Source organism: Scardinius erythrophthalmus (genome assembly GCF_964197995.2).
Source record: "Scardinius erythrophthalmus genome assembly, chromosome: 6".
Classification (NCBI taxonomy): domain Eukaryota; kingdom Metazoa; phylum Chordata; class Actinopteri; order Cypriniformes; family Leuciscidae; genus Scardinius; species Scardinius erythrophthalmus.
In genome coordinates this window covers 27,410,413-27,427,486 of record NC_138226.1, presented here as the reverse complement: position 1 = coordinate 27,427,486, position 17,074 = coordinate 27,410,413, and the positions used below count along the sequence as shown (strand labels likewise).

Sequence of the window (17,074 nt, the reverse complement as noted above, 5' to 3'; positions counted from 1 at the left end):
AAAAGCAGTGAACGCGCAATCCCATGACGAAATTCAAGCCGTGTAACACCAACAATATTCATCCGGAGCAAATGAAACACGTGATTGAGGAGAGGTGGGTTTGTGCATAGATATAAAGGCTAGATGTATCGTCCGCGCTGCTGGCCAATGGAGCTCGACATCCGCACACGGCGGCCATCTTACCACAGGGTGCTCGCTCACTCATAACATGGTGCATGTACTTTTAAATAACCATAACTTGCTCAATTTTCTACCGATTTTCAAACGGTTTGGTTTGTTATAAACGTCAGAGATTTAGCTATTATACTGTATACATATGAATAATTATGTTCAAAATGTTTAAGCATTCAGAATTATAGCCACGTTAATAACGTTTGTAAGAAACCAAACCGTTTGTAAATCCGTCCAGATTTCAGCGAGATAAGAGGATTTGTGTGCGTGCTGCTCACTCACCTTAATTCACAGAGCCCTGTGATAAGATGGCCGCCGGTGATGCCGGAAGTGACTCCGCCTTAAGACATCTAGCCTTTATATGATATCTATGGGTTTGTGTGTCAACTCGCTGTCGGAGAGATCATGAGAGAGAGAGAAAGCACAGCTGGTATCGTCTATCTATTCTGCAGAAAATGAGTATTTGAAGTATTTCAGATATTTCAGTATGGATATGTCTCGAAAAAAACTATAGTTATGACAACACTACATCGCACTTAGTTTATTATTTCAGATGCCTTTTTAAAAGACTGCAATTGAAAAATGTATATATTATACATAAAATTCAACCCATCAAAGTGGCTAGTAGTGATGACTGCATTACAGACCATTGCTGAAATCCACCCGCGTTTGGCGGGTTGGTGGGTGTTAATGTAAAAGCCCTGATCATAACACATTAATAATGTTATAAAACAGTTTGGGCTCCAAAACTCTGGCAAAATAAATACGAATGTCTTTCACAAAGTGCATTTATTTTTGTACTGATTTGCAAAAATGAGCTTAATGTTGTGCTTACATTAAACATCTTTGAAGGGTGAGCGATAGAAAAACCTGTAAAAATGATTCAAATGTGAGAGTAAGGCCGCAAGGGTATGCTCCATAAGGAAAAGACATGTAATAGATACAGTATAACCCAGGCCTCTAATGGAGGGGAAACTTTTCACAGAGGAAGCCCAGTGGGAAAAGACAATGGCATGTTATTTTAAGTCTTCAACTTCCAGCACTTGATGGTCTTCTTGCCCTGGGGTGCTTCCGTAACCTAGAAAACCAGCAATGGGAAAGTGAGCCCAGTAGCTTCTGGCCAAGCCCAGCAGCGTGTCATATCCGCTCTGAGATCGCAACTCGTCCACCCAGCCGTAGAAATCAGAGGACCACAGGTTCCAGTACGGTAGACTCCTCTTCACCCGGATCTCCGTGTGAGCTGGAACACCTTCCAGACACAGAAACAACAAGGGTATATCCTCTACTTCAGGCACATTTATGTTCATATTTTATTTTTCAAAATGTCTTAGTCCCAGACATTTGATGAAAGTCCATCATTAGGTAACACTTAATTTTGATGGTCCCTTTTGAACATTCTGTTGACTATAAGTAAATGTGCAACTACATGTCAACTAACTCTCATTAGAGTATTAGTTGACTGTCTGCAATAACTCTTGATTTTGATGCTCCTCCAACAGAAATTGTGACTTTGCAAGTACATGTCGACTTATTCTAACCCTAACCAGAGCCCGTCTACGGAGAGCCTGCACACTCCCTATTAAGTTCTATTGTACCGAATTTTGGTTGTAGTTCCACCAGAGTTCCACTGGGGGCAATCGCCCATGAGTGCAAAATGAATGGGAGTGTATGGGGCTAGACGGCTAAATTTGTCTCTTTCATCCGATTGCCGTTGAGAAATCTCAGATTTGATTCTAGGTTTTGCAAGTTCAACATGGGTTATAGGTCGAAAGTTGAATGAACGAGTACTTATGTCCTTTCGATTTCTTACAGGTTGAGTTGTTGTTGCCCATAACACGCTAGCATTCTGCGAATGAAAGCTGATTGGTCGGTGAAGGACTGATTACGACCAGAGATGCCGCTTGATGGCATCGTGGCATCTGAAGCGGGACCAGAAACAAACAAAACAAAAACTCTTCTAGCACGTGTATTTACCTGTGTCAGCTGTGTTGTCGATGCCTTGAGAGAAAAGAATATGCAGAGCGCGAACGCACCAAAGTGACTGAAGGATTGCCGTAAAGCAGTATCTCTTGTCGTACGATGTGTATGACGTCATTGACACTAAGACTTTTTAAAGCAAATAAGTGACTCTAAAAAATCTAACACCCCGCAATGTGTAATTTCTTTGCATCTCCGTTCGAATATAACATTCAAATTACTAGACAAAAAATTTTATCCTGAGAAAAGTGGATTTTGATGTGTATAGCGCCATAGACCTCCATTCATTCTGCACTCGTCCTGTGAGCACCCTCATATGGAATCAGAGTGGAACTGCACTCGTCCTGTGAGCGCCCTCATGTGGAGCCAGAGTGGAACTGCACTCGTCCTGTGAGCGCCCTCATGTGGAGCCAGAGTGGAACTGCACTCGTCCTGTGAGCGCCCTCATGTGGAGCCAGAGTGGAACTGCAACCAGTTCAGAAGCCGGAAGTGTACTGAGAGTGAAACTTCTCCCCTTATTAGACATTCTCTGCCCTAACCCTACCACTCTACTAATACTCTTCTAACACTCTAATGATAGTTATATGTGCAAGGTTACAGCAACAGAATGTGTTAAAGGGACCATCAAAATAAAATGAAACCAAATATTTGTCTGTTTTTTTGTTAAATGATGCAAATTTAAGTGAAAAACTATTTCATTATTTATCGCGTGAAAATTATTCCTATCAATTTTACACAAACAATCGTCCTTGGGTTGTGGCGTCAACAAATTATTCTGTCCCAAATAATGCTTTTTTAAAATGTATTATTTATTATTAAGTCCACAGGGCTTAAAGTTTTCAAAACTGAAGAAACCCTTAAATATTTAACACAAATACTGTATGTTTCTTTTATAGCTCTAAACACACGCACACACAATGAGAGAAGAATTATTCCTTATTGGAATAACCTTCAACTGACCAACCATTTCAACATGGTGAAGAACAGAATGTCCTGATTCGACTGATATAGCACTCTTACATAACATTTAGTTACTTCCACAGTTAGTTTTAAACTTTTTATTGGCAGAAGGCCTGTGTAATTAGCTCCCATAATGCTTTGAGCCAGAATTGCTGGCCAAATGTTTGGATTGTTTAGTCCGGTGGTGTTAATGGATCTGGCTAAAGCTTGAACAGACTAAATAAGTAATAAATCAAATAAATACTTAAGAATGGTTAATCACATCTGCAGATGGGAGAAGTGAGATCTTACCTGCTACACAGAAGAAAATCATCAGGAAGGTGCAGAGGAGCACATATATACGGATATGAGACATCACGTCCCCCTGTGTGCCGCTGAACAGGAGAGAATGATTGCAAAAGTGGGTTTATGATATCACATAATGAAATAAATAGGCTTAAAGCAGCCCTGTGATTTCAATACACTGTCATTTAGAAGTTTGGAATGGAAGTTTCTGAAGAAACGTAAAGTTTTTAGTTGAAAAATACAGTCCAAAAGCTCAATTTTTCGCAGTCATTACTCATTGCATATTGTGTCACCCTTACAAAATCATTCTAAGTGCGATTTGAAAATATACGCTTAGTACATTTTTGTTCGAAAAAAGTGTGAAAATTGCAATAAACTGTAATTTCCTGAAGTATTCACATTTCTAAAGTTCTATTTTGGTCCCCCCCCCCCCTTTCTAAAAAACCTATTCAATACTACTTCTTGTAAGGTCTCCAGTCTATTATTCTTTTGACAGGTGAAGGCTATTCAGTTCCTTTCTTTAAAGAAAGCTAAAAGGACTCATCTGGGAGCTTCATTGAACTGTTTAAGTGCAGAATTGGCACAAGAACAAAGGTTCGACAAAGACTATGAGACACTAAGTTTATGGATGGATGAATCAGTTTGAAGTTGGTCACAACACTGCTTTGATTTGCATTGGATTGCATTGCATATTTATTTTTGCATGAAATTTCCTATAAGTTTTTTTTAAGTGTTCATTCAGCAGAAACATGATAAAATCTAAGTGAACTCTAGAATGCATAACTGTTTTTTTTTTTTTTTTTAGTTAAATAATACAACATTTATTTGAACTATAGAAGTGATAAGTAACATCGTTACTGTAATTTTTGGTTATCAATCTTGCTGAATAGAAATCGTTTTCAAAATAATGCTGTCAGAACCATGAGAGGAAACTTACCTAGAAGCAAGAAGCAGAGAAAGACCTGTACGAGTGAGTCTAAACTCTAATGACTGAGTTTGCGTCTGTTCTTCTCAAATCAGGGTTCTGCTACTGAACAGCAAATAACAGCAAGAAAAGACGCCACGTTCTTATTCCAAGCCAGACACAACATGTGCATGTTACTTCAGCGGTGAGGACTGTTTTTGATTGCACCGACAGAAGAAATAGCTAAGCAGAAGTAGAAGAAAGAAGGATCAGTGGTACATTTAATGGTCACAATGTCATTCATGTTTATACAAGATTGTATTTACACGACAGATTTCAGGTGTGGGAGTGAAAACCCATTAGTCATCAGCACAGACAGAGAGACAGAGACTGAACTACCTTCACATCTTCCCTGCATTCATCAGCACAACGATCATCCTGTCTGACAAATCATCCAAAGAGAAAACCTCGCCAATCACACATCTGTACAAACAGTCCATGTGAATGAGGATTGTGGATAGTTTCTTTTTATATGGTTATGATCCAACCTTGAAAATCTAAAAGAAAACAAAAGAATATTCATAATGTTAGATGACATATCCACAAAATAGGTTTGAAAACTATTTGCAGAATTTTTTCTTCTCAAAATTTGTATGTTCTATTACAGGACGGTGGTACAGTGAGCCAAATTCAGGGCATCAAGTGGTAATCAGTGTCCTAAAAGAGATTTTCACTATAGAATATCCATCCGTACATATATAACACAAGAAATAGCAGATTTTATATTTTAATGACAGTATATTTACTGAACAATATTAACTTAGAGATCATTAAAAACATTATTTTATATAAAGTATTTGTATAAATGATTTGTGCTTTTTTTTCACCCCATGCTGGTTTTATCCCTACAATGATAATGAAATGAAAACAGGGAGCCACACAACTTTTCAGGTTTAAGTACTTATTTATATATTTATTTTGCCACATTTAACTTTGTTGGACTTTCACAAACAATGTTGGAATTTAAATTTTTTCACATTTGTTTATGAATTGTTTCCATGCAATAAACCCTGATTTAAGCTTGTTTTTATTATTATTACTGTTATTATTATTAATAATTTTGCATGAAGCTGCCACACACAAATATAATTCAATAGCAATTACAATATTTGATGATTTTATTTATTTATTGCAAACCTGTGCAGCCCTTTCCTATCTCTATCCATGATATTGATCCATAATAGAAGGATAATTGGATGAGGGATGGATCTATGGATATCTATCTTTGCAGATGCACGAACAATATCAAACTATACAAATAAAATAGTATTGAAATATGTGTATTACACACAAGTTTTACAACTAACCCCTCTGTCTGTTACAATTAACCCTGCATATGGGGTAAGTTGTAACATTTGCACTTCTGTCTGAAAGTGAAAGTGTTAATTTGTAGCAGGGATGTGTATGTTGCTTGTGTAAAAAAAAAAAAGAAAAAGAAAAAGAAAAAGATTAATCTAACATCATTTTTTTTTTTTTTTTTTAGAATTGAGCCAAAACCAAAATGTGTCAGGTTGTGCCCCGCTCTCCCCTACCCTATCTTTATTTTTTGTGTGTGTGTTTAATGTTGTACATCTTTATTTATTCATTTTAAATATTTTTAATTAACCAATGCTTTAGAAAGATTAGGCCTATCATAAAGTAGCCTAAATGATCATTAATATGGTCATGAACTGATTTTTGTTGTGATCTATGCATAGGCGTAATTTACGGGTGGGACATGTCCCCACAGGGTCGATATTGTCCCCACCACTTTTGAAACATCTCGCGGCACAGATGTAGCCTACCTAATACAAATAAAACATCTCCTGTTAACTAGCAGAGCATTCATTTCGTTCGTTTGATAAATAAGAGGCGTTCTAGCGCTGAAATGTGTTGTTTTTTTTAAATCAAGCTGTTGAGCTGTTGCATATTCGGTTTTGGTGAGAGAGAGAGAGAGAGAGAGAGAGAGAGAGAGAGAGAGAGAGAGAGAGAGAGAGAGAGAGAGAGAGAGAGAGAGAGAGAGAGAGAGAGAGAGAGAGAGAGAGAGAGAGAGAGAGAGAGAGAGAGAGAGAGAGAGAGAGAGAGAGAGAGAGAGAGAGAGAGAGAGAGAGAGAGAGATTATACGATACGAGTGCGGATTAGAACCCATAACCTCTGACACGCTTGGCAAAAGTTCTACCATCACTGTACTATAATGGTACTCAATATCTGGTCACTGTAGCTTATGTTTATATTAGTATATATATTTCTAAGTTTTGTGCATTTATGTGATGCCGGAGATCTACAGTGATTCCTCAAGAGTAGTGGTTCTAGAGACTATATATTGGAGACAATTATTCGAAATCCCTCCTATATCTGAACTAATTTAACTAGAGTGGAGTTAAGAGAAACTCAGAGCTCAAGAGCGAATTCCACTTTATATGTGACATCACGAATATTTATAGACATTTGTCAGTGTGACGTCACTGGAATTGTCGATAGGCTACATATGGAGCATTCATGAGCGCTTGCAGTTGGGTCGTGCAAAATATACAATGTCAGTATAATTTTGTACATCTTTATGTGTGTGTTTTTTTTTAATTCACCAAGGTGGCACATGCAATAAACATTTTTTATTACCATGTGTGTTTCCAAAAATATAGACTCACATTATACACATTGTCATAAACATAAAAGTACCAAAATGTTCCATGGTATTATTACCATGGTGTTTTGGACATGAATCAGAGTACCATGGTACATTAATTCCACGATCAGGCAAGATATACCATAGTATTACCATCTGATCCAATCACTGTAGCCTACTAATGGTACTCAATCTCAAGGCACTAGCTGTATATATATATACATCTGTGCATTCATGTGATGCCAGAGATTTGCAAAGAGTCCACTATCAGAGAACGGATGGCCTTGGCTACAGAATAACACGTAATATAAATGGTTTAATTTTGCTTTTATGAATTGCGCATTCATGATATTACTACAGATAAATACATTTTCTGTTGATATGTGTTAGGCCCATCTGAAACATTAGGCAGTAGATTTTTTTTTTTTTTATCAATTTGATTTATATCGTATGTGAAGAGTTTACAAACGCAGAAATGTACCTAGATATTACGTGTGATGTCATCACTACTCATTATCACACTACAATACAAGATTACTTGTCAAATAAACAAATGGAACATTTTAGTTCACGTGTAGAGATTTCAGAAAAATAGGTTAAAGGGATAGTTCACCCTAATGTCATCATTTAGGCCTACTCACCCTCATGTTGTTCCAAACCTGTATGAGTTTCTTTCTTCTGTTGAGCATAAAATAAGATATTTTGAAGATTGTTGGAAACCAAACCATTTCGGTGCCCATTGACATAGATGAAAGAAAGAAGAAAGAAGAAAAAAAGAAATGAGACCTTTCTCAAAATATCTTCTTTTGTTTAACAGAAGAAAGTCATAACATGAGGGTGTAAATGTCAATGATGAAAGTATTTTCCTTTTTAGGTGAACTATACATGCCCCCTAAAAGCACAAGTGGCCCCTGTCACATATCATCAAAGTTTAACAGTAGCCTACTACAAACGTCATTACAACAAACGTCACAGGACCTGCAGTACGTCAGAAGATACCATAAGCTGAAATCATTCTGATAATTATTTCTCTCAAAATTTCTGACAAAAAAAGTGAATAAATACTCCACAAGGTGTATTTGTCTAATCACAGTTAGGTAATAGGCTATGATAATGGATGTTGCTATGCTTAGAAATGAAGGCGCTTGACAGAGGATAGAGGAAATGGGTCTAAAAGGATGCAAACAGGCATACAGTCTGAAAAGACTGGGAAGGTACATTGTTTGTTTTATTTTTCTGCTTTACTCTAGAGCTGTCTAATAGTGACATCTACTGGTGAACTGCACACATGCAGATTTTTAAACTATGTGATATTTATTTTCTTAAAATGTCAATCAGCAGGTGTTGTGATGCACTGATACTTGTATTCTCTGCACCACAGAAACAGATTGCTGGAAAAATGAGAGAAGAAAGCACAGGCAACATCGCAGAAGGTCTTTTTACGTTATTCTGCAAAACTTTTATTGAACAAAAGTATTTCAATTCTCACCACACTGTCCTCAATACAGTACCATAATGCTGGATCTAAACGATTCATATATGCACCATATCTTTTTCTTTTAATATATATATGTACATACAGTGGAAAGAGGAATTAAATAACATTGCTCAATAACATTCAGACAAAACGATTTTTTTTTAAAAAAAATCTGAAAACCCCTTGACCAACACGCTTATTGGTAAACAGACATAGTAATTGACAAAAGTACAGAAATAAAATCATATTTTTTTGTTTTATTACTCTTGAATTAGTGTTCACAATCAACTATGTGTTACTGAGAGCAGAGAAGACGTGTTGGTGAGGTGCAATAAGACATCAACAGTAGCAGAACTGGAAGTGGGTGGCACATTTGGTTGAAAGGACACACATTCAAAAACTCTCAAACTACTCTCTCTTAGAAGCTACAATCTTGTTTCATCCCAGTCTCTTTTGACGCCTGTCGTAACTGCGGCATTTATCTCCCTTTATGAAGTACCCTGATTCTGAAGAAACCCTGAAGTGACTCGGATCCAAGAGAAACACCTGGAAAGCTGTGTATGTTCGCATTGTAGGAGCAGAGAAGTCCAAACACTGCCTTCATGTATGCTGGACGGACTGTAGATGCAAAAACAGCGTCTGTAAAGGCTCAGAGGATGGGACAGCACCGCTTTATTTCAGGGCAAAATCGGACTGTCGTTCCAACTATTGGATCGGATTTGGATTCAACCAGTGTGAACACGCAGAAATGTTGCGTGGTCTTCGTATGAGCTCTTTGAATGGAGACAAATCTTCAGTTGGGAACCAAATCGCACTCTTCACATGGCCATCTGCTCTGAAGGATCAAGGTTAAGACATGCACATGAATCTATTCCCCTCTGATAATTCAGTACAAAAGCTACAATTGTACATACTGTAATGCTCTTTCAGGCAGAGAAATGTAAACCGATGTAATGTGGGTTGAGGTTGTGGATTCTACCAGCAACAGGAAGAGCAAAAGAACAGCTGTCCAAAGAGAGTTCTACAGATGTTGCTTAGTGAGGATGGCATTTTGTCTGTCTCAGCTAAAATCTCCAAGGTGGCTGTAAATCACTTTTAAAAAACTAAACAGGACGCATATATCAAGGATGGACATCTCTTTTTAAAAGAATGATAAAGTTGCTACTGCTCCCTACTAGCGTGGAGGCGATGTAGAGTTAGAAGTCCTTGAAGTTGGTTGGTGAAGGAGTATATCTTCATCCCCTCAGTCAAGGGTTCAGTAAAGTCAGAGGAGTGTGCAGGAAGAGAAAAGAAAAGATAGAGGAGAAGGAAACAGGGGTGCATGGGGGAAGAGGTAACGTCCGTTAAAACAGTGCCAGATTCAGGCAAGGGGCTTGACAAGGTAGAGTTTGTCTCCTTGCTCACTGGTGAAGATGGGCGCTTTCTTGTAGTGCTCCACGAGCTCTTCCATACTGCTAAAACGCCGCTGGCCGATGCAGTACACTCCGTCCTGAAGCTGCACCTTGAAGTGCTTGTTCTTCCCCACAGCCTTCAGAGAAATGGAGAAATCACTGGGCTGGAAAACAACGGACAGAGATACGGAGAGAGAAATTATTGGGACATTGTCGTTGCTGCTTCTCCATGCCTAACACCAGATGGCAGCATTGATTTAAATAAGGCCACAGAACAGCCAAAATAGAGTGTAGCATTCATGGGCACCAGAATTTGATTAAGATTTCTTTAATGAAATTAATAATAATAAAAACATCTTTAATTATTCCTTGTGGTTTCTAAGTTCTTTCCTTCTTAAATCACTGATCACTGAAAAGCTGACGACTAGCTTTTTTAATTTGAAATGCAATTTTCTATCTTTCTTTTTAATAATTTCCAAATGACAAATTACTATTTTTTAAGGCACAAAGCAACACAATTAATCAAATAAAAAAAGAAATAACTGAGGGACATGAGGCCAACCAGTGGATATTTGGCTATACTGTATATATACCATGGCCATTTTTAAAATGTCAGATGCAGAAAACTATTGCATATATTGAAAATGTGTTGCAGTAAAGGATTTTTTGTTATTTATAATTGGAGTGATTTAGATTTTCATGTTGCTACGATCCACTCACTTCTGGTGTAGACTTATGGTTGCCAAGATTTGCAACTTGGTGCATTACTATAGAGTTCAAATGACATGTGGCCACATGTATTGTGACATGACATGAAGGCCAAGTATGGTAATCCAAACTCGGAATTTGTCCTCTGCATTTAACCCATCCAAGTTAGTGCACACATTAGGAGCGTTGAGTAGTGAACGCACACATACTCGTGGACACACACCCGGAGCAGTGGGCAGCCATTCACTGCCGCGCCCGGGGAGCGATTGGAGGTTAAGTGTAAGATTTTATTCATACTGTCCACCCCTACACAATTTGACCATGGGAAGTCAAAGTCATTGAGATTTTGACTTCCCATAGTCAAATTGTGTACCATGCACATAACCATGCAACTTATTTGAATTCCATTGAGGAATTCAAATAAGTTGTGCAAGTTTCACGATTTAGCACTGTCCAAATAGATGTCTTCACACAATTCAGTCAGTGGGTTGTGCAAGTAAACATATCCACTATCCTGTGCGTCGCACAAATAATTGGTTAACACTGTGCGGTTCAGTTGGCTAGTTTGGTTTCCCATAAATTACATACCTAAATAAGACTACATTATTACGTGAAAGTTTGTTCGCAACAGGTAGTTTGGCATATACATGTAAGTGAACTGTTCAAAATCAGTTTAACTTACCGATGACTCACTGTCCCGTATCAGAAAGTCCCCTTCCGCTCCTCTCTCATTAAGCGCACACTCTGCTTGATGCCGTGTCACGCCACCATAATACCAATCTTTTCCAGCAAATTTGCCTGTACGTGAGGGCACCGTGTGACTGATGTGAGGCGAGCCATGACTTGACCCTAAGCCCTTCGCCACTGGCCCATCATTGAGCACTACCACATAGTTCTTGGGCACAAGGCCGACCACGCCGCGGCTGTTTTTACACCTCCACCACTCTGGATCATTCTCTGGCTTTTCCATAACCTCCATAGTCTCGCCCTTCTCAAAGTTCAGTTCCTCCTCTGTAACTGAGCTGAAGGGGTACAGAGTTTGGACCACATGCAGAACAGAGCTCCCGGAGCCTCCTGGCCGGCCGTTGGCCATTGCCGCACCTTGCCCAACCTTCAAAGACCGGAAGCCCCCCAAAGTGTCCCCAAAGACCCCGTCATTGTCTGCGTATCCCACCTCCTCTTGGACATAGTTGGATGGAAACCAACCAACACGGCCGGCATAGCTACCCCTCCACCAGCCGTCACTGCACTTCTCCATGACCACCACCCTCTCCCCTTTAACAAGGTTGAGTTCATCTTCACGCTCAGCTGCGTAAGAAAACTTCACCACTGCGGGAATGTTCAGGTCATAGATCCGCTCGGCCCCGCCCCCTCCACCCCCTCCTGTGCTGCCATTGGATGGGTATTCTGCCTCTGTGCTGGGTGTGGGAGATGGATCACGAGCACTGGTCTTCCTTTTCGTTTTTCCCAGTCCTGAGAGGAATAGAAAGAGGCAGAAAAGTAAGGAAGTGAGAATCTGAAAAAAACTACTGATTCATTTGAGTCTATACAGATCACTGATTTGACAATAAACAGACAACATGCCTTTTTATTGCAATGTACTTGGATTCAGTGACCAGAAAGACACATATTGAATGGTTCTTTCGAATGAATCGGTCACAAAGACAGAAAATGTATTGCTTGAAATGTACAGGATGTGATTTTTCAAAATCGTTGTTGAACACTGTTGATATTTTAAATCAGGGTTCACCAATCTCAGTCCTGGAGGGACGCTGTCCTGCAGAGTTGAGCTCTAACCCCAATTAAACACACCTGAACCAGCTAATCAAGGTCTCACTAGGCATACTAGAAACTTTCAAACAGGTGTGTTGGAGCTGGTTGGAGCTAAACTCTGCAGGACAGCGGCCCTCCAGGACCGAGATTGGTGAACCCTGTTTTAAATCATAACCTGATCATATCCCCTCCTTTTTACAGTGATATTCCTCTGAGCTTTTCTCTTCTGTAATGTCTCTCTCTCAGCCATCTTTCTTTTCTTCAAATCTCCCTCTTGCTCAGCTCACTCTCCTTCCCCATTCTGAGTGGACATGCCCCCTTCTGCTGATAGGCTCCCTCTCTCTCCTCTCCCATCATGAGTGGACAAGCCCCCTTCCTGCTTATTGGCTACAAGCTTGTTGTGGTGCTTGGTATGATCCACATTCAACAGCATTTTTCAAAAATCAATTACTGCACCTTTAAATGCCAAATGGGACAAAACGTATTTGCCAATCTGTTGGTGATATGACTGTTGCAGAAATCACAGACTTCTCCTTTAAATTCCTTACAATTCCCATTCCTACTCTCTAACCACAGACTGCCAACGGTATGAAAATTTCAAACCACAATTATAGTGACCAAAATTATCACGGTTATCAATATTATCATGGTATTGTTAAAATGTGCTGGAAATACTGATACACACACTGGCACACATTTCAAATACGGTTTTCATGACAATTAAAATATAAAAACGGTAAAACTAAATGTCAGGAATTTTATCGTTGTTTAGAGTTAAACCAGTGACTCCTCCCTATTAATAACCCGGTGATGTGTAAGGTTAAAATCTAGAGTTCTTTTATATGATATAGGTCAAAAACTGTTTTAGCAAAACCAGATCAGCTCACACAGGTCTTTGCCCATTTTCCAATTTTGCTCTGCATATAAACACGTTTACCAGCATTCTGGCTGCGCATTCAATGTCTTGTGCATGTTTTGGTGACAAAACGAGAAAAAGCCTTACGATTTAAAAATGTTGTTGTTTGGTTTTTATAATGAGCATTTCGTATGTCAATACATTCATTCTCTAAATGCCAGTGAAATAGACAGGGACCCTGCCGTATTCTAAGAAGGACCCCGGTTTGCATCTCAGTGTCTTGTCAGGCAGCCAAAAATAAGCCCTCTCACTTGTTCCCAGGTAACAGAGGATATCTGCCACTGCCTCCTCTACTGATTCCATGTAGACACGTACAACACATATCATAATAGTTGAACACTATTCAACCCGAAGCAAATGAGTCAAATGAATAAGAAGAGACGGATGTGTGTCGCCGTCAGAGAGAAGAGAGAGTGAGAACGCATAGGCCAGCTGGTATCGGTGTATCGATACTGCAGAAAAGGAGTATTGGAACAGTTTAAGATATTTCAGTATTGATACATATCAAATTATCAATATTTCTGACAACACTAGTACTAGTATGTAGTACATACTGAGGTGTGCAAATTGAGCTGAGGCCTGGTAACTCCTTGCACACTCCAAACCCCAGCTGTCTGTGAGCAACTAAAGCGAAATTGGCCTCCCAGGCAACAGGGGCAGTATGCTGAAGCTGCTTCATACTGATAAGACAGGGAAAGGTGCAAGGGGAGGATGAGAAAAATATCTAAAGAAACTCATCCTGACGTGAGTTGACAGGAGAAAGAGAAATCAGTTTGGCAAGTAATGATGCACAGAATGACAGAGAACATTTGATGTCTGTCACAATTCTCTAGGAGCTTATCAAATGAACTGCAAAGCTTTCACAAATGCATTCATGCGTGCCTGCACATACACATACACACAAACATCTCTTGCACGCGAGTCGCATGCCTAGGCACTAACAGATATGTGTGAAGACAAAAAAAGAAGCCCCATTTTCCATTAGTCCTCAACTCCTGGGTCCTTGACCACTGAAGTACACTTAACAGGTAATTCCCCTAGGAATGTCAGTCTCACACCACACTGCACATTAACCTGGAAATACCTCTGTCAATTCTGAGGTAAGAACTAACAGGACTTTAAGGTAAGATACTGTATATCAACCCTTTGCAGTCTAGAAGGTAGGGGTGGGCTTGAGTACCTGACTACACTACAATGATCAGTCATGATACAAAGTTATTAACGTGAATTAAAATTTAAGCAAATGTATTTGTTCTTACTGATGCTCACGCTATACATGTTCATTTCAGAATAAGGGTTACACAGAACTCAGTTCATTGCGTAAATGTTATACATGCCCCGGCAATGACAATATTTGTAGATAATTTCAGGAAAAGTCAGTTTAAACTTTAAACTATCCGAACGTGCAGATCCTTAGATTTTAAGCAAAAGCTTGTCTGATAATATAATGGATAGGAATAGTTCCTAAGATAGGATTGGTCAGTAACATTTTTTAACATGGGGCCTAGCAAAGTGTCAGTTGGCATCAGTGCTCTAAACAGTGACTTGCAGTCTGGAGCAGTAACAAATCTCTACGATGGGGGAGTGACCTGGACTGCAAACAAGAAAAGTTAAAAGTCAATCTTCCAGTTCAAAGGGAGCAGAAACTTCCCCCTATGCTGGAACTCTGAGACTGTGTGCTTCTGAGGCTCGGGCTGACAGGGAATGAACACTGCAACACAAACAGAACAGAGACCTTTTGGGAAATCTAGAAATAGAAGCACGTCCCACCACCAGTGACAAATACGTGAGAGGAACGCCTGAGAAGGCTTAAAAAAAGGAGGAGAATGAAGACAGAAAAAATCTATGAAAATGAGTGCAAGCAGTCTTTGAGGTGAAACAATGTGAAACCTCTTTTCAAAAGTCCCAAAGAAGGATGAAGCTGTTGATTTGAGTAGAGATTTAAAGAGCTGATTTGGTCCATCTCAGGTGACAAAAAAATGGCACACCATACTACTGCAAGTAATACAAAAACAAATACTCCCTCATGGCCGTTCCAACACATTAATTTGAACACAGCCAGACAGTATTCTTACACCATTCCACAAAGGCACTCACACAACTGTATACCCACAATTATATATGTATATCCCTAATTTCTGCTTTTACAAGTTGGCAAAATAAGCGTCCATCAACTCACATTTCTGGAAAGCAATCACCACTTTCTCCTTAACCTTTACACCTTCGGTTTATGTCTTCTGTCCAATATAAAAATGACTTCTTAAGAGGCAAAATCATCCAACCATCAAAGCTGCAATAGTGGTGCTCCCCCTTCCATTATGCTGTGCATTAAGCTCCATACCACAATATTACCCAAATATATCTTCATTCAATTAACTCCCCATCTATGTGATTAGCTTGGAACTTACCCCACAGTAAACCTGCAGGCTCCATTTGCCATTCATTGAGTCCTGCCTCTATTAAGGAAATACAATGTTGCACATTAAGAATGTTTTAGACAGGGAGACTGTTCCTATCGTAGCACCACATCCACATAATGCAATGTTGATATTTTAGAAGGTGAGAACCGCTGATCTATATAAATGACTGGATTGCTCATTGCGTTCTAAACTGCTAGGAGGCGGTGAAGCCACCGGAAGAGTGCGAGCGGCCATCTTACTATTCCCTACCGACAGAGGGCATCATTGACTTATAGCCAAAACATTGACCCAAAATAACCTCATTTTCCATGGATCAGTCGCACATGAATAGTTTTTAAGATATGTATGCACAATGCACATTAATTGATACTTCTAACATTATCTGTAATATTTATGGTCTTTTCGGGCAGGATTAGCGATATATAGAAATCGATAAGATGGGTGTGTCTACTGCACACTGCTGACACAAGTAACAGAAAAAAGATTTCTTTATGTACGTAATTATGCTGGAAATATTAAGCATGAACAAATCTGGGGTTATTAGCAGAAATTGATTCAAATATACATTAAATATTCAAAATATTTAATACAATTCCCTTTTACTATATTGCACTGAATTATACTGAAATCTAAGGTTTACCATGCATCATCTTGCTCGAAACGACAGTATAAATTTGGAAATGTCCTTAAATACATAAACACCATTGAATCATTTACAGTTACTGTACGAATACAATCAAGTTATATAACGTTATTTACATAACCACAGTGAATAGAATCACAGAATCATTTTGACATTTGTTATACAAATGTTAAGGTGTCCTGTCCGTCAGCTGATTTTATTTTTACTACTGTATAATGAAGATGAACATAATGTTTAATAAGCAGGGGAAATTCCCGACTTTAAACGTTTAAGATGTTTGCCTTGTAAGAATGTATAGCCTTCCTTCAGATATAAAAACGCTGACTCGTTAGGTAACGTTGTCTCATTAAAATCAGACGATTTCCTATTAATTCAATAGAATGTGAGGCAATATGGCAAAATACCAATATGGTGGCGCGGTTGCTTCACTTTTTATGACATCATAAGAAATCTAGTTCTCTATATATATCAGTGGATAGAACCCCCAACAGGAGTGGACAAAGGAATTAGCTGTAGTAAATAAAGGAAAATAAAAATGGAAAGACTTGTTTCAAAAGCACTAGTACTTAAGTAACAAGTCAATAATAAAGTTAGGAAAAATGTGCATGTATGCTCTATGAAGAGAGTCCATGCTGTGAAATAATGTGCTTGTGAACGATATAATGCATTTCTTGGTCAAAATGTCTTAATGTGGTTTTAATGTAAACACAGTTGGTTGTTCAAATGCTGAACTTTACTCTTTGGAGTCCATGAGACCCTAGGGTGTCCCATTTGTCATTTTATG

At 38.9% G+C, this 17,074-nt stretch overlaps 1 protein-coding gene across 2 annotated transcripts in view; it reads right to left on the bottom strand.

The window, feature by feature from the left end:
- Positions 1-8,403: 8,403 nt before the first annotated feature.
- The window catches only part of nck2a (NCK adaptor protein 2a), a 63,976-nt gene continuing 55,305 nt past the window's right edge, over positions 8,404-17,074 (bottom strand). For both annotated transcript variants that reach the window (XM_081369269.1, XM_081369270.1), the window contains exons 3-4: positions 11,221-12,011; positions 8,404-9,994 (exon numbers count right to left, since the gene is read on the bottom strand). In XM_081369269.1, coding sequence (XP_081225395.1) covers positions 9,800-9,994; positions 11,221-12,011 — 986 coding nt within the window. In that variant the 3' untranslated portion in view covers positions 8,404-9,799. The remainder of the gene's footprint in view (positions 9,995-11,220; positions 12,012-17,074) is intronic.